The sequence below is a fragment of the Lithobates pipiens genome, unplaced genomic scaffold, assembly GCF_037356315.1.
Source record: "Lithobates pipiens isolate NorthernLeopardFrog02 unplaced genomic scaffold, aLitPip1_a1.2 Scaffold_18, whole genome shotgun sequence".
Lineage (NCBI taxonomy): Eukaryota > Metazoa > Chordata > Amphibia > Anura > Ranidae > Lithobates > Lithobates pipiens.
This window is the reverse complement of record NW_027507758.1, coordinates 158,621,849-158,646,692: the sequence shown is the minus strand read 5'-3', so window position 1 is coordinate 158,646,692 and position 24,844 is coordinate 158,621,849. Positions and strand designations below refer to the sequence as shown.

General features: G+C 42.3%; 1 protein-coding gene across 1 annotated transcript in view; it reads left to right on the top strand.

Moving 5' to 3' along the window:
* The window catches only part of VTA1 (vesicle trafficking 1), a 298,694-nt gene that overhangs the window by 136,236 nt on the left and 137,614 nt on the right, over window positions 1-24,844 (top strand). The window contains exon 3 of the mRNA XM_077486302.1: window positions 18,298-18,425. Within this exon, the coding sequence (XP_077342428.1) occupies window positions 18,298-18,425 (128 nt within the window). The remainder of the gene's footprint in view (window positions 1-18,297; window positions 18,426-24,844) is intronic.

Below are 24,844 nucleotides of genomic sequence, written 5' to 3'. Positions count from 1 at the left end.
TCTATATCAAACTGCCCACTGATCTTTTCATCCAAACGTCATGTTAAAGTGGTTGTAAACCCTTACAAACCACTTTGACCTACAGGTAAGCCTAGATTAAGGCTTACCTGTAGGTCCAAGAAATATCTCCTAAACCTATACGGTTTAGGAGATATTTACCTGAAGACAGCCACCGCTGTCTACAGCACATGCGCCATAGACAGCGGCGCGCAGGTGCACTGGGTAAGCCGCAGATCGCGGCGATATGCCGCAAGTGTCTGCTCCCGTGCGCATGTGCGGGAGTGACGTCATCACCGCTCCGGCGAATCACAGCGCCGGAGCAGCGAGACCCACCAAGAAGATGGACACTCGGAACTACAGGGGACAGCGGTGACTTCGCTGGCTCCTGTGTCAGGTAAGTGACACATAATGGACTACTAGTAGTCCATTATGCTTTACCTTTGCAGGGAATCAAAGAGGAAGTAAACCCATTAGGGTTTACTTCCTCTTTTAAAGAATAAGGTCACCCTTTAAAAAATAAAAATAAAATAAATGCTCATAGTTTTGCAGGAAAAAATATGTACTTTTATTATCTTTTTTTTCATAGGAGCCTGCAACTGTAATCAGAGGATCGCGTATGCAATATCAGGCTCTTGCACACACTGCCTGCAGCTCTGTTGCCCATACCTCTGTAAGGGCTGTTTCAGAGCTGTAGGCAGTGTGAATGGACTACAAACACACTCACGGTCCATTGAGCACTACAAGCCATCTGCTACAGTGGAAGGACTTTTAGTTCTCTCAAACTGACAGCAGGTGCAAGGAGAAAACCCCTGCCTGCTGTCACAGGGTGGAGGGGAATTGGTGGTGCAGGGGGCAGGTCGTAAAGAAATTTGTATCATCAGATGTGGTCACACATGCTGATGGGCAAGCCTAAAAGATACGATCTATACAAGGAATTCTGAAAGCAAGCCTACAATCATCGCATAAATTAGCATATGCTGTACTATGACTGGATGATCAAGGTTTCTATTCTGTCCAATCAGAAAAGAATCCATAAGTCTAGTCATTTATACTACTTAGTGTATATATATAAATTATTTGTGTACTAGTTCCAAAACAATATATCCTGCTTAGATACTGTGTATGGGCTGAGTTACTTTTATTATGTCATACAGAGAAACTCAGCTTCAAGCACTATATAAAATATGATGACATACAGTGGATATAAAAAGTCTACACACCCCATTAAAATGTCAGGTTTCTGTGATTTAAAAAAATATCACAAAGATAAATAATTTCAAAACTTTTTCCACCTTTAATGTGAACTCGTGTTCGTAGATGAATACATTAACATATAAGTATTCCTGGACTTTCATTCTAGGCCTGTGCATGTATTCAAGGTCACAGCTTCAACTATAGCTTTAGAACCTCATTCCACTTCCAACAATGCCTAGAGCAGGCATTTCCAAAGTCCGGCCCGCTTTCCGGTTTGATGTGGCCCCCCCTTGGAATTTGCATGTATATACATCTGTGGCCCCTAAAGCTTTTAGTTTTATTTTTAACTATGTAGAACAATGGTCTGTCTGATTGCATACAAATTGAAAGTGTTTTGGTTTGACCTCATAATATATGGTTTTGGTAAAACGAATGGACAATTGTACAAGAAAATTGTATAATGTACGGCCAACCTAACAGCTTTTTTTGGACCTGTAGACTGCACAAACAGTCTTTTACATACTGCCATTACTCTAGGCCAGGGGTGTCCAAACTTTGGGCCAGATTTCATGAAGTGAACATGCCTGACATTTTTTGAACCATTAAAATAAAATGCAAATGAAACATTTTATGCAAAGTTTATTGCAAACGGTATACTATTCATTTCATAACATCGATGACAATATATGATGGTATGTAATATAGATAAGATATATATCTTATCTTCTCCGCTCAGGGTAACGATGAGCTCAGGCGTGTTATGTTTAAAAAATAATATATACATCTCTCTCTCTCTCTCTCTCTCTCTCTCTCTCTCTCTCTCTCTCTCTCTCTCTCTCTCTCTCTTCCCCCTCTATTCCCCTCTCTCTCTCTCTTCCCCCTCTATTCCCCTCTCTCTCTCTCTTCCCCCTCTATTCCCCTCTCTCTCTCTCTTCCCCCTCTATTCCCCTCTCTCTCTCTCTTCCCCCTCTATTCCCCTCTCTCTCTCTCTTCCCCCTCTATTCCCCCCTCTCTCTCTCTCTCTCTCTTCCCCCTCTATTCCCCTCTCTCTCTCTTCCCCCTCTATTCCCCTCTCTCTCTCTTCCCCCTCTATTCCCCTCTCTCTCTTCCCCCTCTATTCCCCTCTCTCTCTCTATTCCCCCTCTATTCCCCTCTCTCTCTCTATTCCCCTCTCTCTCCCCCCCCTCTCTTTCTCTTCCCCTCTCTCTATTCCCCCTCTCTCTCTCTCTCTCTCTCTCTCTCTCTCTCTCTCTCTCTCTCTTCCCCTCTCTCTCTCTCTATTCCCCTCTCTCTCTCTCTCTATATTCCCCTCTCTCTCTCTATATTCCCCCTCTCTCTCTATATTCCCCTCTCTATTCCTCTCTCTCTATATTCCCCTCTCTATTCCTCTCTCTCTATATTCCCCTCTCTATTCCTCTCTCTCTCTATATTCCCCCCTCTCTCTCTCGCTATCTATTTCTCTCTCTCGCTATCTATTTCTCTCTCTCTCTCTATCTCTCTCTCTCTCTCTCTCTCGCTATCTATTTCTCTCTCTCAAAAGTAAAGGAACCGCATTCGGTTTGCTGTGGCCCCCTCAAGTATATCCATCTGTGGCCCCCAAAGCTTGAGCATGTTATGTTTTTTATGCTGTTAATATATCTGTCTTTTTTAGCTTGACAAATCCTGAGAGCCACGCTCATTCTTCGTATGAGCCTGGGTGTGTTCCCCGAGCCCTCAAGGAAGCGGACAATCACAGGCAGATGCAGAGATCGGAAATAGTCACAGTGCCTATGATTGGTTCTTTGCGCTGTGAGCTTCATAGCGGCTCGGCCACATAGACTTGTGAACACGCCCAGCCATACGCCCCGGCTCATACTAAGAATGAGCACTGCAGTCGGGATTTGTCAGGCTAAAGAAGATAGATACATTAGCAGCATAAAAACATAATACACTCGAGATTTGGGGGCCACAGATGTATATACATGCAAATTCCAAGTGGGGGCCACATCAAACCAGAAAGCGGGCCGGACTTTTGACATGCCTGCTCTAGGCATTGTTGGAAGTGGAATGAGGTTCTAAAGCTATAGTTGAAGCTGTGACCTTGAATACATGCACAGGCCTAGAAAGAAAGTCCAGGAATACTTAGATGTTAATTTATTCATCTATGAACACGAATCAGTGGAAGCCTCCATGTACATGCACTTGGGAAATAGGTGTTTCTACTTCATTGTTGTACTGTATCCTAGGCAATCCAGGCAGTCATTGGTTATAGTAATTGTGCATTAAGATTTTTGTCTACAAGAATCCTAAATTAAATTTTAGAATTTAGGTATGTTAATAAAAATATAAATAGTATGTTCCGGTCTACTATATCCGTGTCTTCTAAAGCTGTACATGTATTGAGCAATCTTTTAGAATGTCCCAAATACCCCACCACTTATACCGCTCAATTATAAAAATATCTTGCTCCTCTCTGGTGGTCTTTTATTTTGATGAATAGAGAGGAGCAAAACGAGGTGGACTAGAGCTCAGCTTTCTGACACCTGGTCAGTATTGGCATAGTCCGATGCCCGTACGTTTTCAGAACTGCTAAATGTATGCAGATGTATCTTTCTTGGTACATATGTTCATCCATTTCAGTTATAGTAAACTCAGGTACAGCATTACATCCCCAAAGCCTGCACATAAACTCTGAGACAGCAATATATTCTAGATTTCAATTTTTGTCTAACATTTTTTTTTTTTGTGTGTTGGTGTGAATCATCTAGCAGGAAACAACTGTAGTAAGAAGTCTGTGTTGCTTATCCTCTCACACAAGCAATTAAATGGCTGTATAAAAACTGTCCAGACATTATGCATAGCCTTTTAGGTGGTGCTTTTCCTGCCAGCATGAAAAACAAGCCATTGAATATCCTTCTTTTTTTTTTTTTTTTTTCTCCAGTGACATTCACAATTACAAATGTGGACATGTCTCATTCAGCAGTTTGTTCATTCATCCAACATTGTCCATTTCTTGTGCAAACAAAGCAGTTGCAATGGTACCTTAACACAATGCACTCTAAATACTGGCCTCCGAATTCAAGAAATGCCAGCTGCTATCGTAATCTCTATTGCCTGCTCTGTGCCAGTCTTTAGATGTCACCTGAAGTTTTCCTTGTTGGTGGTCTAGACCAGGGGTCGCCAAACCTTCTGAACAAAGGGCAAATTTACTGTCCTTCAGACTTTAGGGGGGCCTGACTGTGGCTGGTAGGAGTAGAAAATGTGCTGCCATCAATACCACACCATTGGTTTTAATAGGAAGAAAGGTGCCCTATTGTTGGTATCAGTTGGAGGAATAGTGCCCCATTATTGGTGTAATTGGGAGGAATAGCACCCCATCATTGGTGTCAGTGGGAACAATAGTGCCCAAAGGGCCAGACAAAGGCAGTCACAGTTTGTATACCACTGGTCTAGGCAGTTAAAGTGGTATTAAACCCAAAAATATAATATATTGTTGCTTACTAATCTTACTAATCCTCGAATAACATATTTTTTTATTTTGCTATATTTTTCCCATGAAAGTGGAATTACCCTTTTTAAAGTATATATAAACACAAAAAAGAAAATGTAACACCTTGCATTCACCAGTCCTTAGATGTGGTGACTGTATTAGTCTTCTTTTATTAGGCTTTTTTTTAACTTTTTACCTGATATTCCTGCCAGTGCCACGTTGCCCATCTTAAAGCGGAGTTCCAGTCGTTTTTAAGTTTATTAAAAGTCAGCAGCTACAAAAAGTGTAGCTGCTGGCTTTCAATATACAGACATTCACCTGTCCCACGGTTCAGTGATGCGGCCGCCCGAAGCCTCGCTCCTCTCCCTCTCCGCAGTGCTGGCATTGCAAGTGCTTGGTGCTTGCTACCCATGTGCGAGTCGTGCTGCACCCTCTCAGTGGCCAGGCAATTTTTTTTTGGGACCTGTGACGTGTGCCAGAAGATTGCAGGGATGGAGGGGGAGAGGAGGAGTCGCCTATGCAGCGAGAGCGGAAGTGGGAGTTGGGTACCCGTCAAAACTAGGTAACCCCCCCCCCAAAAAAAAAATTTGACATGCCAAATGGTAAGGTGACAACGCTTTCTCTTTGGAGGAGGAGTATTGTGAACCTAGGCTGCTCCCCTCATTTTAACTATAAACACCTACCCCCCTCCTCCTCATTATACAGAATGAGAGGGGTTTGTAGTTCACACAAGGTAGCTGTTAAAGCTGATAACAGCAAATAGAAAATATGTCACGCTCAGGCTGTAAGGGAAAGCAATCCTGTGTCCACCACTATGAGGGCAGGCCAGGGAAGGTGCTTGTCAACAACTGTTGAGCAAAAGATGGATCCCATGAGGCCGCACATTAATGCAGACCCACTGGTATTGGAATGAATGACAGTCCCAGCCTGAGCGCCCGCCAGGCCATGCTCCCTGGGACTACTATTTATTGCAATAGCAGCGAGTCTGCATTTTTGTGCGGCTTCATTGTATCCACCCTTTGCTCAAAAGCTGTTAAGTGTTTGAGATTTCAGTTCACAAGAATTTCCAAGGACTCCAGTTTTCTGGCCAGATCAATGGGTATTTTATGGTGCTTACTAATTCAGCTGCCTCGTTTAACCACTTAAGCCCCGGACCAATTTGCAGCCAAAGGACCAGGCCCCTTTTTGCGATTCGGCACTGCGTTGCTTTAACTGGCAATTGCACGGTCGTGTGATGTGGCTCCCAAACAAAATTGGCGTCCTTTTTTTCCCACAAATAGAGCTTTATTTTGGTGGCATTTGATCGCCTCTGAGATTCTTATTTTTTGCACTATAAACATAAATAGAGTGACAATTTAGAAAAAAATGCAATATTTTTTACTTATATTATATGCTATAATAAATATCCCCCAAAAATATATAATTTTTTTTCCCCTCAGTTTAGGCCAGTACGTATTCTTGTATTCTTCTTCTACATATTTTTGGTAAAAAAAAATTGCAATTAGCGATTATTGATTGGTTTGCGCATAAGTTATAGCGTTTTTTTTTAACTGTAGGGGGCGTGGCTTGGCGTCTGACATCACTGATCGTCTTTCCCTATAACAGGGAACAGACGATCAGTGACAGGCTCAGTAGGAAGCCCGGGGAGAGGTTTGTTTACACAGACCTCTCCTCGTTCTTCAGCTCTGTGACCTGATCACGGGACACCGGCGGCGATCAGGTCCACTGGTCCCTCGGCCATGGTCACAGAGCTCAGGACTGGGTCGGGAGCGCGCCGCTGGCGGCGCACTCCCGACCCATGGCTGGGCACTTAGAGCAACGTACAGGTACGTGCCTGTGCCCAGCCGTGCCATTCTGCCGACGTATATGTGCAGAAGGCGGTCCTTAAGTGGTTAAGGACTATTAATCTACAATATATTTTTGTTCTTGGGTTTAGATATATGGATTTGACTGTCAGCATGATACATTTTCTGTGAAACTGAAACATTCTTTTTATCACTAGTGAAAAATAACTTTTGTATAACATATTTAGGTGTAAATTGTGGGCTGTGTTCATGAAATACAGAATATATTAATAAACAGTCCATCAACATTTATCACATATTCTAGGAAATATGTAGGTTTTTCTCAGTTTTTCTGTCTTTTAGCCTAGGTTCACACTGTAGTGATCTGGAAACCAGCGCAATTCCAGCAGCGATTCCCGCATCGCTCCTCTCCTGCAGGCAGTTTACACTGCCATCTGTGAACCTCTGCGGGTGTCAATACAATGTTAATAACACCCCCAGATCGGTTCACAGATGGCAGTGTGAACTGTGGATTCGGACAGGAATCGAAATCGCATGGGTGAGAGCACTCATGTGATCTGATTCCAGTGCAGGAAAAAAATAAATAAAAAAAATAGTCCCTGCACCTTTTTTGTGCAAATCCAATGTGAGTTCAGCCATACAACTGTATGGCTAAACTCGCATTGCACAGACATCGCATGCAATCGACATCGCAGTGTGGGAGCGAATCACATGTGATGTCTGTGTACGCTGTAGTGTGAACTCGGGCTTAGACATTCTGGCCCCATTTGAATTAGCTTGAAGTCATCTATAGTATACTTCTCTCTTGACACCAAGAGGTTCTTTAACTTAGGCACCAGTTAATTCATGGTTTTCATTTTGAACTCCTGACCACATTGACCACAGTGTTAAAGTACCAGGTAGCTTGGAGATTGTCAGTTTCCGTCGCTATATATATATATATATATATATATATATATATATATATATATTATATATGCAGGTGTGAAGAAATACTGTAAAGTAAGAATGCTTGCAAAAGTATACATTTTTATTGTTGGTCTTTTATCAATTTACAAAATGCAAAGTCAGCGATCAGAAGGAAAATCAAAATCATATCAGTATTTAAGGTGACTACCCATTGACTTCAATTCAGCATCAATTCTTACACTTGCGCAAAGTTCAGGATTTTGTAAAATTAGTCGGGTGTATGATTAACCCATTAGCAAGTTCTAATGATCATCAATTTCATATGTAGGTTGAAACACAGTCAGTCATTAAAGGATAAGTTCACCTATTAAAAAAATAATAAATGCACATCTTTTTGCAGGTAAAAAATGCGTGTTTATTTTTTTTTATTTTTTTACTGGGAGCCTATAAAGCAATGCACTCGCAATCAGCAGATCACGGGTGCAGTACAGGGCTCTTGCAGACTCTGTGTGAGTTGTCTGCTCATACCATCACTGGCAGAGTCACTGTGTGCCAGGATGACTGACTCTTGCACAAGCGCACAAGTGATGTCATCCCACACTGGCCAATGAAGATGGCTGAAGACCAACAACCAGAAGATGGTGCCGATAAGTGATGAGAACTGTTGAAGGAGCCGTTTGGCTCTGCTTTAGTGTCACTAACCCCACATCATAAAAAGCTATCATCAAATGCTGTATAACATGCTGTTTATACTCAGTCACTATGACTTCTGTTTATGTACTTCTGTACTTGTACTTTACTTCTGTCACTTCTGTTTATGTCCCCAGTTCAGCTAGGAATTTTGCAGCTGTTGTGACAACTCTGTGCATGCTTAGTTTTCAGTGAGTTTCTATGCTGAGCATTTCCTCCCTATCACATCCAAACAGCCCATGTGACTATAGAGTCATACATGTGGGCGTATACACAGTGGTAAATGACAGCCTACTCACTCCCTCCCTCCCTCCCTCCCTCCCTCCCTCCCTCCCTCCCTCCCTCCCTTCCTCCCTTCCTTCCTCCCTCCCTCCCTCCCTCCCTCCCTCCCTCCCTCCCTCCCTCCCTCCCTCCCTTCCTCCCTCCCTCCCTTCCTCCCTCCCTCCCTTCCTCCCTCCCTTCCTCCCTTCCTCCCTCCCTTCCTCCCTTCCTCCCTCCCTTCCTCCCTTCCTCCCTCCCTCTCTCCCTCTCTCCCCCCTCTCCCTCTCTCCCCCCTCTCCCTCTCTCCCCCCTCTCCCTCTCTCCCCCCTCTACTCTAAGACACAAGCAGAAGGGGTGTGACATAGCCTGTGACTGGCAAAAATCTGCCCACATCATGTTATTGCCAAAAAATAATAGAGATTTGATTTCAAAATATATATTTGTATGACAATTTAACCACTTGCTTACTGGGCACCTAAGCCCCCCTCCCGCACCAGACCAATTTTCAGCTTTTAGCACTGTCACTCTTTGAACAACAATTGCACGGACACACAACACTGTACCCAAATGATTTTTTTCCCACAAATAGAGCTTTCCTTGTTTATGTTTGATCACCTCTGTGTGTTTTTTTTTATTTTTTTGTTAAAAAAAAAATACAAAATCGTTTTATATTTTGTTAATAAATTTTGCAAACAGGTAATTTTTCTCCTTCATTGATGTATGCTGATGAGCCTTCACTGATGGGCACTGATGAGGTACCACTGATGGGCCCTGCTAGGTGGCACTGATTGACACCACTGGTGGGCATTGATAGGTGGCACTGATTGCTGGCACTGTGTGGGCACTGGCAGGTGGCACTGGAAGGCGGTATTGGTGGGTACAGATGAGGTGGCTTCGCCTCTTCCTCTTGGGGACGGATGTCCCTTGCACTGAAGCTGGTGAAAAAAAACGATTACCGATCTTCTGTTTACATCAAGTGATCAGCTGTCATTGGCTGACAGCTGATCTCATGATAAGAGGCTGGGATCAGCCCCTTTCTCTGATCGCCAGAGTCTCATTGACTTGGTGATCAAAACGCTCCCCCCCCCCCGCCTTGCAGGGGGCACGTGGGGAACCTGCAAAGGGGGGGGACATCTATTTACGGCCTCTCAGCAAAGTAGATCTGCACTGTAGCAGTCATTTGGCTATAGTGCGGATCTGAAGGAGTTAAAACCGTTTATTGATATTATTTATTCTTAGGCCCCTTTCACACTAACGTCCCGTTCAGGCCCGCCTGTCAGTTTTTCAGGCGGACCTGAACGGGTGCTCCATAGAGGTCTATGGAGCGTCGGATGTCAGCGGTGACATGTCCGCTGACATCCGACCCGCTCCGATCCGAAAAAGTGTGACGGAGGAAAAAGCTATTTTTCCATCCGTCTGCGGATCGGATCGGATGACGACGGGCACTGCGGTCCGTCGTCATCCGATCTCCCATAGGGGAGAGCGGCGCTGTGACAGGTCCGTCCCTGCACAGTGTGCGGAGACAGACCTGTCATCTCCCTGCTCAGCGGGGATCGGCGGAGTGATCCCCGCTGAGCAAACGGACATCCACGGGGCGGATCAGAACTGATCCGCCCCGTGTGAAAGGACCCTTACTCTGTATCCGAAAGGCTGCTTTTTTTATTTTGATCATGTAACCAGCAGCAGAAAACTAGAAGCCCCTCTTGCTTATACTTCCCTGGGTTTTGTGATGTGACAGCTGTATATCAATTAGGAAAAAGATTCTTTTACAGTTCCATCATCCATATACAGAAATAGAAGGGACAACGTCAATTAAAGTGTGTGTTTTGTATTACTTTAACTGGCTTCATCCATCTAGTTGTGTGGTAGAGCTTAGTAAATCTCAGGACTGAATAAAGACTATATCAAAAGCAGGGAAAGCGGCTTCTATATACTGTATATGCTTTTTATGTATGTATTTAGCTGTTTGGAGTTCAGTTTTAGGTATACTGTTTGACTTTTTTACAGGCTGTAGTGCAAATTCCAGATTTTCCTATTGGATGTCCACCTTTAAATGAGGTTTTTGCTAACAATTTTTTTGAACTGTTTTCTGTATACATGGCTAAAGGCACCGGATTCATGCTTGTGCTTTAGCTCACAGCTGTTCTTCAGCATTTACCCTTTGGTGGAACTATCCCGTTGGCTAACTTGGACATCTCCCTGTGTATTTTACGAGGAAAGGTGCCAGAGATTTTAATATAGTAAATGTCTAGTCTGCAAGATTAATTTTTTGCATATGTACACTCGCTAAGAAAACACAAGCAATCCTAGGCTCAAAGCCCCCATTTAAACCCTCTTGGCAGTTTTTTAAAACCGAAGGCCAGTAGGATGTGCGATAATCCTGTTTTTTGTTTTCTGCGAAATAACTGGAGCGTTCCTCTACAGTGAACAGTATGTCTATTTATGTGCTCTAAGTCCACCTGTTGTAACTGGACTGGTGCTATTTGCTTTTTTATTATATTTTATTAGGAAAGGGCTCTTGTATTCCGAGACATCTTTTAAAAGAAGCCTTTCAAATATTGAAACCGCAGTCCGATTAATCTCTCTGCTACTAAACCGGTTAGAGCAGTTCACCTATCTTTGTACTAATAAAAAGTTCATTGACATTATGGGGCTTATTAGGCAGTTTATCTGACATTCACTGCGGGTGAGCCTTCCTGGTGCCTGTGTTTTAAATGACAACATTTAAAGTGGTTGTTAAATTAGAAGGTTTATTTACCTTAAAGTGGTTGTAAACCTCAAACATGAGATAAGAACAAAGCACGGCCCTCTATAGCAGGGGTAGGCAGCCTCTGCCCTCCAGCTGTGGTGAAACTACAAATCCCATCGTGCCTGTGGTTGTCCGGGTCTTGCAATGTCTCATGGGACTTGTAGTTTCAAAAGAGCTGGAGGGCTGAGGTTGCCTACCCCTGCTCTATAGTATGTACTTTTCTCAATTAAGAGCACTAAGTGCTGCTTTGTTCCTTTGCTATCAGCATGAATCATTCTGACAAATTTTACTGACACCAGGAGAAGAAATGGTGACAGGGGCGTGACCTCCAACAGATTGACAGCCTCAGCTCTGTTCCTGTGTGCTGTGTGGAGAGGGGTTTGTCCCGTCCCTCCAATCGGCTCTCGGAGCTCTCTTCATTGAGCTCTGCAGAGTGTAACTTCAGCTCTCTGCCCCCCTTCTTTTTAAATTCTCAGAAAAGTAGAGCTGCAACTAGCGATTATTTTTTCGATTAGTCATCAACTATAACGATTATTTTTATTTTATTTTTTTACTTAATCTAGTGTTCTTTTTTTGATTATCTAATTAATCCTTCTGTTCTGTTTTTCTTTTCTGTGCAGAAGTTCATGAATGTTTATAATTGTTTTATTTTTTACAATGCTTTCTTTTTTTAAGAGGGGGGGCGACAGTGTCTGTGTTTTTTTTTTTTTTATCAGCCCTGTTGGGGGGCCATGGTGAGATATCCATAGCCCCCCAACCTCTGACATCTCCCATTTGAGACAGGGAAAGGGACTAGGGACACAGATTCCCCAGTCCCTTTCTCTGTAGCCTCCGCTGCACTAATGAGTGGAGAGAAGACAGCAGCTTCTCTTCATTCATTAACTGAGACATTGTAATCGCAGGAGGTTACAATGTTTCAGTCATGTGAATGGACAGAGTCAGTGGTCACTGACTGTCCATTCAGAAAACTAAGGAGCCGGGGGGGGGGGGGCAAATGCATGGAGGGGGACACGGAGAAGAGAGAGGGGGACAGCAGCGTGGAGGGGGACACCCACGGAGAAGAGAGGGAGACACGGAGCAGCATGAAGGGGGACACGGAGAAGAGAGGGAGACACAGAGCAGCATGGAGGGGGACAGCAGCGTGGCAGGGGACACGGAGAAGAGAGGGAGACACGGAGCAGCATGGAGGGGGACACGGAGAAGAGAGGGAGACATGGAGCAGCATGGAGGGGACACAGAGAAGAGAGGGAGACATGGAGCAGCATGGAGGGGGACAGATGAATGGAGGAGAGAGGGAGACATGGAGCAGCATGGAGGGGGACACGGAGAAGAGAGGGGGACATGGAGCAGCATGGAGGGTGACATGGAGAAGAGAGGGGAACATATGAACGGAGGAGAGAGGGAGACACGGAGCAGCATGGAAGGGGACATCAGCATGGAGAAGGATGGATAGGGACTGGAGGAGGACCTGCAACTCACGCACGTCAACGTATTTTCGTAGTCGACGTAATTGATTACGTCGACTCGTCGTGGCAGCTCTACAGAAAAGCTTTAAATTCAGAACTGTACTAAATGTAGAGAAGAGAAGACTGCAAATAAACAGGTAAAACTTATGTAGGAGGATTTGTTTCATCTCTGTATCACCTGAGCCTCATAGCTTCACTGGGTATATGTTAGGCTGCGTTCACACTGAGGTGCTTTACAGGCACTATAGCACTAAAAACAGCACCTGCATAGAGCCTCTCCTCTCACTCCAGTGTGAAAGCCTGGGGGCTGTCACACTGGAGCAGTGCGCTTGCAGGACGGTAAAAAAGTCCTGCAAGCAGCATCTTTGCAGCGCTGTAGGAATGGTGTATTTACTGCTCCTAAAGCACCCCTGCCTATTGAAATCAATGGGCAGCACCGCAGGCAAAGCGCCGCTGCAGCTTTACCGCCGACGCCCCCCCAACGGCTCAGTGTGAAAACACACTAAGGATTTACAACCGCTTTAATGCATTCTTTGCATTATGGTGAAACCCTTCTGTGTTCAAATCCCCCTGCCTAGCCCCACCATAAATACTTACCTGAGCACTATCTCAATCCAGTGCTGTGCCTGAGAGCGGAAGCTCTCTTCTCTCTCGCTCCCTCCTCACTGACCATAGGCTTCCACTATTGCTGTCAATCAAATCCTGTGAGGAGGAAGCGAGGGGTAGAGCCGAGCTGCGTTGTGTGTGCCAATGGACACACAGAGCCTGGCTTGGGATCAAGCTCGCACGAGTGATCCATAGAAAGTGGCTTGCTATGGGGGCACTTGAAATGGGGGAGGAGCTAGAGCCCTGGCAGGGGTCATAAGAAGAAAGGATTGTGGTTGCTTTGTACACAACTATTGCACAGAGCAGGTAAGTATGACTTGTATTACTTTTACCCAAACCTTAATTCTCCACCAGTACATGTTTGGTGAAAACCATCATGACTGCTTCATAAATATGCCCCTAAGTGTCTGTTTATTCTAAAATAACGTACAGGTGCCATCACATCACTGCAATTTTTCTTATTCTATTTTCTCACATAACTTTTTACTTTTTTTGTAATTATATTAAAACATTTGCATGACACCTAGTGAAGAAGTTTGAATGTCCCCAACAAGGATACAGCTAGCCTTAAATAAAACTAGAAAAAATGTTCAAATGAAAAAAAAAAAAAAAAGATTGGACCGTAGTTTTATTTTATGGAAAAATATTGAAAAAAACGAGTCAACATTGAAGAAAACTGCTTTTCTGTCCTTCCTCTGGGAACGAATGGATTATTCCTAATTTAGGTTTGCATAAATTATGAGCAACGTTTTGGTCAAAAAATGTGAAGTAATATCTTTATGAATGGGAATTTTTTTTCTCTACGGATATACTGTATTTTAAATGAGTTTACTCTGATCTGAGTCAACATACGAATTGGAGAAATCTCAGAAAAAATGTATAAATAGAAAAATGTCAGAATACTATTATATATATCAATGGAGTAAGTCGTGTAAATTCCTTTACATGATACTAGCTTATAGTGGATTCAGATAATATCAAATGAATACCACTCAGAGGTATGGGTAATTCACACTTTCCACCTGCTGATCTTTTCATAGATATTTCTGTGTATGTATCTATGTATGTGTGTGTGTGTGTGTGTGTATATATATATATATATATATATATATATATATATATATATATATATGTGTGTGTATATGTGTGTATATATAGTGTGTGTGTATATATATATACATATTCTTAAAGTGATCACATAATCTATGCTCTCAGCTGCATGAAGGAGTTAGAGGTGGGGGGAGGGGGAGAAACAGCATTACACTGATCTACCCAATAAATGTCCTGAGCTGAGGGGGGGGGGGGGTGGTGGTGTCAGCACAAGTCTTATCTTTGGAGGGAGACTGTTCCCCCAGCACAGCCAGAAAACTGACCACAATGTGCGCTCATGTCTAGCGTGTTCAGTTTGAAATAAGAAAGCATGGGTATTGGCACAATCACCCGGTATTTCACACAAAAGAAGCAATACAAAGAGAACAGAACACTTTTGGGCACAAGTATATGGTAAAACAGACACATCAGGATAATGAAATGTTGGGGTAACATTCTTTAATAATGCATTGCATGCATAATGAGGAAAAATAAATAAATTATTGAGAAGCGCACAATCTATTGTGGAATTGTTGAACAATTTCAAAACCAAAAGTACTCACATATCAGATTGAAATTGAAAACGATAAAAGCAACAATATAGAGGGACCGTACACGCTGGTCACACGGCTTTTATATTTTTTGTATATTAATAAAGTTGGCACTACTATGCCTTTTAATTAATACATTTTTCTGACTTTATCAATGGCAGAATAAAAAAAAATATATAAAGTCCAAGGGGGCGTCCCCTGATGTAATTGAATTGTTGCATGTTCTCTGTAATTGCATGCATAATGGAACATTGATAAGACCCTAAAATGAAAAATCATGGTCTTTGAATGTTTTTGTACTGTAATGTTTTTGTACTGCTTGGTAACCGGTTGACTAATCCCACATACGTTAGTTCAGTGGTGGTCAGTTTACTTGTTATGGGGTCTCAGATGCAGTTGCTGACATTACCAAAGGGCCGCTCATAATATTCGTTGAATGTAATGCTATGGAAAGCTGTCAGAGACTGTAGACATGCAACTGGAAATTGTCATGTAGAATGGCTTCCTACTAGAGACGGTCAGAGATTGCAGACATCCAATGGGTGTTTTTGGAGACTGGGGACATGCTTCTTTTTTCCAATATGGCACTGTGTCGCTTTAACTGACAATTGTGCAGTCGTGCGATGCTGTACCCAAACAAAATGACATCCTTTTTTTCTAACAAATAGAGCTTTCTTTTGGTGGTATTTGATCATCTCTGCGGTTTTTTATTTTTTACACTATAAACTAACAAAAAGCGCCAATTTAGGGGGAAAAAAAACGATTTTAGTTTTTGCTATAATACACATCCATAAAAAAAATTGAATTAGTCGGTTTAGGCTGATATATTCTTCTACGTATTTTTGGTAAAAAAAGTTTGCAGTAGGGATATATTGAATGGTTTGTGCAAAAGTTATAGCGTCTACAAAATAGGGGATAGATTTATGGCTTTTTTTTTTTTTTTTACTAGTAATGGCGGTGATCTGTGAATTTTAGCAGGACTGCATTATTGCGGCGGACATATCGGACACGTTTGCCACTTTTTGGGACCATTGACATTTATACAGCGATCAGTGCTATAAATAGTCACTGATTACTGTATAAATGTCACTGGCAGTGAAAGGGGTTAACACTAGGGGGTGATCAAGGAATTAAATGTGTTCACTCTGCGTGTTCTAACTGTAGGGGGGATGGGCTGCCAGGGACATGACACTGGGAACAGTAGATCTGTCATGTCTACTTTCAGAATGGGAAGCCGATTTGTTTACAAAGGCAGATAGATCCACATTCTGCCTCTGTATACCAACATTGAGTTCGCCCGACCCGTGGGCGTGGTTCTGCAGCATGTGCGAGTGCGCTCTGCTCGCTATCGCGCCTGCACGTGCCGCCATACAGCTACGGCAATTTGCACAGGAGAGCCGACCTGCCACCGTATAACAGCAGCTTGTCGGCAACCGGTCAATGTGGTCTTGCGTGAAGTCTTACTTTGAGAAAATATTCAGTGATTTGATGTTCCCATAAAAAAAATTTAATATTTTTCAGTGGAATTATCATAGCTTGAAAACCTATTCTTTGGGAATGTTTTGACCCTTGTAAAAATGTGTAAACAGTGTTCATTACAGAACGTAAAGGTTAAAGCTGGCCAGCCGAACCGGTTGAATTTCGATCCATGTGTGGCTGATTCTGATTCTGATTCAGAAATGACATCAGGAGCTGCAGACTCAGCATGGCTCATTGTCACAGGAAGGTCAGAGTTCAACTCTGCCAAGAATGATGCCAGAGCACCCGATGGACAGAAATAACCTGTAAATGGGCACAAACAACTAGGAAGTGCATAGTTAACTTGAGGTTAAAATAGACTCCAAAGAGGAGGACCCGATTATGATGATGATGGGGCCCCAGATTATAGATGACAGCTCTATTTTGGAATATTGGGTAAATACCCCAGGAACCATTAAGGGGGTATAGGCTGAGGTCACCCGTAACAGGGCTGGCCCCTATGCATCTTTGAGAAGACGTTGCACCATATGGAGGCCAGCGCTCTCATGATAATTAAAACTCCACGAGGTGAGATCTTGCATGGAGCCTCAGACTGCGGGAGATTAGCAGTTATTTTGTGTTTCATCCATTTGTGAATAATCTCACCAACTGGTGTCACCTTCTCACCAAGCTGCTTGGCGATGGTCTTGTAGCCCATTCCAGCCTTGTGTACGTCTACAATCTTGTCCCTGACATCCTTGGACAGCTTTTTGGTTGATGGCCATGGTGGAGAGATTGGAATCTGATTGGTTGCTTCTGTGGACAGGTGTCTTTTATGCAGGTAACAAGCTGAGATTAGGAGTACTCCCTTTAAGAGAGTGCTCCTAATCTCACCTCGTTACCTGTATAGAAGATACCTGGAAGCCAGAAATCTTGCTGATTGATAGGGGATCAAATACGTATTTTACTCATTAGAATGCAAATCAATTTATAACTTTTTTGAAATGCATTTTTTCTGGATATTTTTGTTATTATGCCTCTCACTGTTAAAATAAACCTACCATTAAAATTATAGACTGATCATTTCTTTGTCAGTGGGCAAATGTAAAAAATCAGCAGGGGATCAAATACTTTTTTTCCCTTAACTTTATACTAAAAAAAAAAGGTTATAACAGTATTAAACCCAAAATCAAAAATGTAATTTATTACAACTTACCAATCATTAGAAGTGGTGGCTGCATTGTTTTCTTCTTTTTAGGTAACTGCACCCACTTCCGGCCAGACCGCCGCAGACCCCCGCATTGCTCCGCCCCCCCCGTTGTGTTCTGGGAAACACACAGTTCCCAGAGACACAGCGGGGGACCATAAGAGAAGCGCAGCGCGACTCGCGCATGCGCAGTAGGGAACCGGGCAGTGAAGCCCTCATGCTTCACTTCCCGATTCCCTGACAGAGGATAGCGGCGGTGGCTGCAGCGAGACGAACGATCGCTCGTCATCTGCCGCCGACATCGCTGGAACCTGGGACAGGTAAGTGTGATATTATTAAAAGTCAGCAGCTGCAATATTAGTAGCTGCTGGCTTTTAATATTTTTTTTTTTAGGTGCAGCTCCTCTTTAAATCTTTTTTTTTCACTATTATTTTTATTTCTACAATTGTAAATGATAAATATATAAATGTGCAGTGTAATTTGTAAGTATATCAGCACATTGTGGCAGCCACTTTTTTGCTATAGTGTAATAGTAGTAGATTGCCCATTTGATCCAGGCTGGCAGCTGGGCAAATGGAAACCGAAGTTTCTTTTTTTTTATTTTTTTTTATTATTCTTGACAAGAGAGAATACTTTTTTTACCTTTCAAAACGTGTGATTTGATAATACTGAGACGTACCTTACTGACTAATGTGAATTATGAATTTTAATGATGGGTCAGGTCTGGCTGTGTATTTTATAGCATATTGAATGCATTATTTTATTTTTATTATTATTTTATTTTTAAATCCAAATAATCAACATTTTAATGAGGGGTGCTTTTTTTTTTTTTTTAATATACAGCTAAAGAAACAGCTTGGAGACTGCGAGTCCATAACTCAGGAGATTGTTGGCAGCGCTCACGTGGAGAATTATGCCCTGAAAATGTTCCTGTATGCAGACAATGAAGACAGAGCTGGGAGGTTTCATAAGTATGTACATTCAATTAAATTTTGTGAAACTAAACATACAGGATATTAACATTTATTATAACATCAAGGATTTTTAATCCAGGGAATAACTGATTACCTCCGGGGCAATCCGAAAACATTTTTCTGCCTGTCTTCCCGCAAATTGGACCATGCTTAATAGGGTTTTTTTTGCCTTCCTCTGCATCAACTGTGGGTAAAAATGATGTATATGGCAGTTTTCAATTTGATCTTTTTCTATTTGTTGAACTAGATTTTTTTTTTGTTTTTTTTTCAACCTAAACTATGCAATGATATTTGAAACCCCCAAGGGCTCTTGCCATAATTTGCACGTTTGCTCATCATGGCACACCTACCTCCCAAAGTCCCTTCCACCAGCATTTGAACATCTGCACTTTCTCTCTTTACTCCATCGCCATCTCTGACATCTCAGTGTCTTCTTCCAGGTTTTTCTCCCTCAGCCACCTTCATTAGCTGGCTTGAGATTACATAAATCCCATGGGTGTGCATGGGAGCTACCTTTCCCAACACCTGCAGCATACTGGGATTGCTTACTGAGCTGCGCATGCATGGCTCGGTTTGCAATTAGAGAATTGCTGGCAGCCAGAAGAGAAGCTTTTATTGCAGAAGAGATATACAAAGTCTAGTTTGTAAGAAAAGCCTACTTGCCAGCAATAAAAAAAAAAAAAAAATCAATATGCTTTTTCTCCTATAAATAAATGTAACTGTGTGTTTGTCTGCCAGTTCAGTTAGCGACACAGAGGAATCAGATTAATAGTGCCTTTTTCAGATAGGTAAACAAACTGAAATGTTGTAGGGTTGAGAGTTACTGGTGCACATAGCTGTTCAAGGAAAACTTAGTGCAGTGTCATTTTATACTCCATATAGTTGAATGGAAACTGCATGCAAAATGCATAGCTGTTGAAAGATATTGCAATTCTAGTGCAGTTTGTACAAGTCTGTGATTTTTCTGATCTGCTTTTGAGAGAGACCCCAGGCCATAAATCCAAAACGCATTGGAATTACAGCTGAACCCACATCAAGTCACCCTGGACGTGGTCCTTGAAATAACACTAGAAAACTCACTGAAATCGCATCAATGTGAACCTACCTAATGGCATATGTAGGCTGCCATTGTCGAGCACTCCTGAAAATGGAATTGGCCTGTAACAAGTATGCAGATCAGGAGTTTTGATTTCATTGTTTTTAAATGCCATGCTTTTTACAGGTAAGTGAATAAGTCAGGTTAGTGAAAGAATAGAAGAGAAAGATAGCCAGACAAGCAGCATTCTTAGAAGAAGGCCAATAGTGACAGCTACTTTATTCGGTACATATTTTCGTTAAAAAATCTAGTATTGATTGGTACAGATGGCATTTACTGTATAGGTCCATCAAGCATACAATTTTTTGAAAAAATATGCCATAGTTTGTGTTGCACTGCAACAGGTCCCTTAAAGGTTAAGTTCACTTTTCAAAAAAATGAACTAAATAAATAATAAATGCACATTTTTCACAGCTAAAAAAAAAAACAAGTGCATTTATTTATTTAGAGCCTGTTAAGCATTGCAATTGCACCAGTGATCAGCCAATCGCTGGTGCCATGCAGGTCTTCTGCAGATCTGTCAGTACATCCCGTATGGGTAAGCAGGTACACTGACAGGAAAAATCAATGATCTACTACGAGGCTCCACGGTGTCATGGTAGTTCATTGAGAACCACAAGTTGACAGCAGCAAAGGATGTCAGGGCTTGTAGTTCATTCACACACACACAGCTGTGAATGAATGACGTGGCCGTGCGGGTGGAGTTACGCTTGTTTCTAAAAGTGACAGCTAGTACAGGGAACTTCTCCCCATACCGCTGTGCCAGGGAGGGGGGGATCAGGCAGTGGCTCCAGCATTGGCAACATGTTTTATGGTTCTCCCTTAAAATGGGTAACGTGTTCCCAAATGTGAACTTATACTTTAAAGTAGAATTCCTTGAAATTTCCCTGTCCCTGTGCGTTTTCGGCAGGCTAACGCACCCTTCTCCTAGGAACACAGGACAATGTCCAACTTTCCAGGCAGTGTAGTGCTACTGGCTTTAGAGCAGAAGCGACATTTTCTGGCTGCCAGGTGACATTTTTATGGAACTGCGATTTGTCAATTCCTGCTTTACAGGATGTGATGTATACCACCCGTTCTGGAGAAAGCGATAACATATCCATAATTTAAACCTTATTTACACACTTTTTGTAATAACATGCTAATACAATGAAAGAGTGGAGGGGAGGTGAAGGAATGTCAGACAGGGAGAATAGCCAGACATAAATGAAAACAAAATAGAAAAAAAAAAGTCGTTTGTATTAGCCATGCAGGGGGCTTGCAGCAATTAATATCAAGCAAGGTAGAAACGGCGCTAATAGTCTAAATTAAAGGCAAAACATCAAAAAGCAGCAAAGTTTACTGAGAGATATAGCACAGTCCCAAGTCATATGTTTATAATAATAGTTGCGCTAATAATACAAACACAAGTGATAAATTAAAAGTCCAAATGTGATGAAAAAAAATTCTATCCACTACCTTGTAGCGTGTGATCCTTCAATTATCACCTCCACCATAAACAGAGTGCGCGCTTACCAGCTTGCACAGATCTCCTATCACGGAAGGTCACTGATACTTGTGACTCTAAACCCAGCCAGGGTATTAACCATCCGAGAAACCTCTTTGGGCATATGGACCTATCATCCGGTTGACGTTATCGCAGGAGAGCCCCAAAATACAAAAGGCTCGCCATCGTGTAACATCCTTAAAAACTTTATTCAAAGCATATCTTTTTCAAATTTATTTCAGGTACTTGTATAGGTTGCGTAGCGCTTTACATATACATTGTACATTCACATCAGTCCCTATCCTCAAGGAGCTTACAACCTAACCCTAACACCCATTCATACATATACTAGGGCCAATTTTTAGACAGGACCTGATTAACCTACCAGCATGTCTTTACAGTGTGGGAGGAAACCAGGGTACCCAGAGGAAACCCACGCAGGCACAGGGAGAACATGCAAACTCTAGGCAGATGGTGTCGCGTTGTGGTTTGAACCAGCGACCCTTTTTGCTGCTAGGTTAAAGGGCTAACCACTACACCACTGTGCTGCCCATATAACGTATTACACTTACATCAAAGGGAATTTGTATTCACATTAAAAACCAACAAGCCGACTGGCCAAATAGCAGCAGCCTGTTCTTCCGGGATTCAAGATGCACGGTGATGTCAGCACGTCGCTCCATCCTGCGCTTTTTGTCATAAGATTACTTTGTGACGGGGCTTGCAGCAATTGTCTGCTTCACGTACGTTAAAGGAGAAATGTGAGGTTCTGAAAACAAAATAATCATAAATATGCACCTCTCTGCTGCAACATGGGTGTGATGCTGCAGCTGCCCACTGCTTGCTCTAAGGCTGGATTCACACCTATGCATTTTTAGTGCTTTTTTGCATTTTGCAAATTTGCACTATAGTCCATTTAACATGGTTTCCTATGGAACACGTTCTGTAGTGCAAATCTGCGAAATGCAAAAAGCACTAAAAATACATAGGTGTGAATCCAGCCTAAGTCTGAGAACCTGACTGCTGATCGTTCAGCTCTCGGTCTGCTCTGAGCAGAGAACAGTGACCTCCAGTCTGCTCTGCCCCTCCAGCTTTCACTGAAGCGCCAGTCTGGGGAGGGTGCGGCTTAGGATTTCAGCAGCGTGCTGAGAGGCTGAACAGGCTGCCAGTCATGCATCTGGGTAGATCCTGACCTTTATTGTTGGGATCTTTTTAACCGCTTAAGGACCACCTCCTGCACATATACGTTGGCAGAATGGCACGGCTGGGCACAATCACGTACCTGTACGTTGCTCTTTAAGTGCCCAACCCGGTCCTGAGCTCCATGGCCGCGGTACCAGCGGACCCAATCGCCGCTGGTGTCCCACGATCGGGTCACAGAGCTGAAGAACGAGGAGAGGTCTCTGTAAACAAACCTCTACCCGTGCTTCCTGCTGAGCTTATCACTGATCGTCTGTTCCCTGTTAATAGGGAAAGACTATCAGTGACGTCAGACGCCAAGCCACGCCCCCTTCAGTTAAAAAAACACACACACACACTTAACCCCTCCCTGCCTAGTGGTTAACTCCTTCACTGCCAGTGTCATTTACACAGGAATCAGTGCATTTAAATAGCACTGATTGCTGTATAAATGACTGGTCCCAAAAATGTGTCAAAAATGTGCGATGTGTCCGCCATAATGTCGCAGTCACAATAAAAATCGCTGATCGCCGCCATTACTAGTAAAAAAAAAAAAAATATTAATAAAAATGCTATAAAACTATCCCCTATTTTGTAAACGCTATAACTTTTGTGAAAAACTTTTTGAGGGAAATTTTTTTTTTATATATTTTTTATATTTTTTTGTGGATATTTATTATAGCAAAAAGTAAAAAATATTGCATTTTTTTCAAAATTGTCGCTCTATTTTTGTTAATAGCGCAAAAAATATAAACCCGCAAAGGTGATCAAATACCACCAAAAGAAAGCTCTATTTGTGTTAAAAAAAAAAAAAAAAAGGACGCCAATTTTGTTTGGGAGCCACATCGCATGACCGCGCAATTATCAGTTAATACGATGCAGTGCCGAATCGCAAAAAGGGGCCTGGTCCTTTAGCTGCAAATTGGTCCAGGGCTTAAGTGGTTAAGGGACTCTGATGTCAGCTGGCGGCAGACTTTAGCTGATTCTGGGTCACAGGAGTGCAAAAGTAAGTGCACTCATGTGACCCAGAAAAAAAAAAAGCCTTGGCCATACTCCTCTTTTAATATTTAAATTTGAATAGTACCTTTCAGCTTTTAAACCTCTTACCTGCAAATTCTTTCTATCTTTCTTTCATAGATTATAGTTACCGCCAGTAGTAAATACACCAAGTTGGCTCTATAGAGTAGCGCTTGCACAGAGGTCCTCTTTACTCGTTTTGTTTTTCCTTGCTTGTGGTTTGAGCATTTTGTGGCATTCTTTGTGTTCTTTCTGAGCAGTAATAAGGTCTTGCCTCTGAGAGTGCTGTTGTTTTATAAGATCATATTTACAGGTCTCACATCTGGGACTAGTGATTGCTGCAGGGAAGGAAATGGTATATAATACCAATTACCATGGCTTTGAATAAACAGCTGCTTATTAGCACTAGTGTGTTTTTAGAGCATAAATGCTTAAGATTCACATCAAGTCTACTGCGAGACATAAACCTCTAAAGTCTTAGTCTCTGTTATGTCCATCTAATATAATACGTTCGTTATAACGTGTTCAAGAATATTAATATAGGTGACTAAACCATAGACAAGGTTAAGCTTTCTCTTATTAAAGCAAAACCGTGCCACAGATACTGTTTGTTTTTTCTTTACTTCTGGTTAGGCCATTTCTTTGGTTAAACTCACTTTAATAAATTAGGCAACACGGGCATCTATAGAAGAACACAATGTTGGCCTTGGTAAAAGTGAGTTGCAGGTAAGGTCCAATAGGGTGCCCTGTTACTGAAAGGCTTAATGAAAATTATAGCCAGAAATGTGTTTTTTGCCAACTGTCTCTGTTGACATGCTTATGAAAAGTAAGCCAAACGCTCTAAAGCATTTTGACCGTTCCCACTTTTCAACATTGGGCACTTTGCTGCTTAGAATATCTTTATTCTCATTGCAGAGAACTGGGATGCAGCAGTGGCATCAGACAACAGAATATTCTGATAGTCTGGTTTTAAAGCTTCAGCTGATTTTCAAATAAATAACTCTTCCGAGTTCAGAATCTGATGCTGGCCATACACTATACGAAAAATCGGGCGAACCCAATTTCGAAAGACAAACCTTTGGCCGCAAGCGCAAGCGATGCTGCCATCATGTAATGACCGATAAATCATTCAGTGGACATAAATAAATACATTTTATGTTCGTTTTTTTTACATATACTTAGTGCAGACAGGTCGGACAGGAAACGCATTAACCTTTTAATTTATCGTTCATTCGGCAGAAAATTTCCAAACCTGTCCTTTGTTTTTTCGGCTCAAAAACGTCCAAACGATTATCGATTTTGTGCCCGTTAACTGGCTGAAAAAACGAACGAACGGTCTAATGGCCGAATTTCGGGGCGATTTTTCTTATAGTGTATGGCCAGCATGAGACAGTGATTTTAAAGGAAACCTATATAGGCCGCCATTACTATTCTTCTCTTCAAATCGACACTGCTCTACTATGTTTACTATACTGTGAACCACTCTCCACTGTACACTGTGGTGAACATTCCTTATTGCACACCACTCCTCTCTGTGCACTATGCTGTACTTCCTATACTCCACACAGATATACATTATACACTCTGCTGTATGCTATATACTCAACACTTCAACATTATATACACTATGCTATTCCC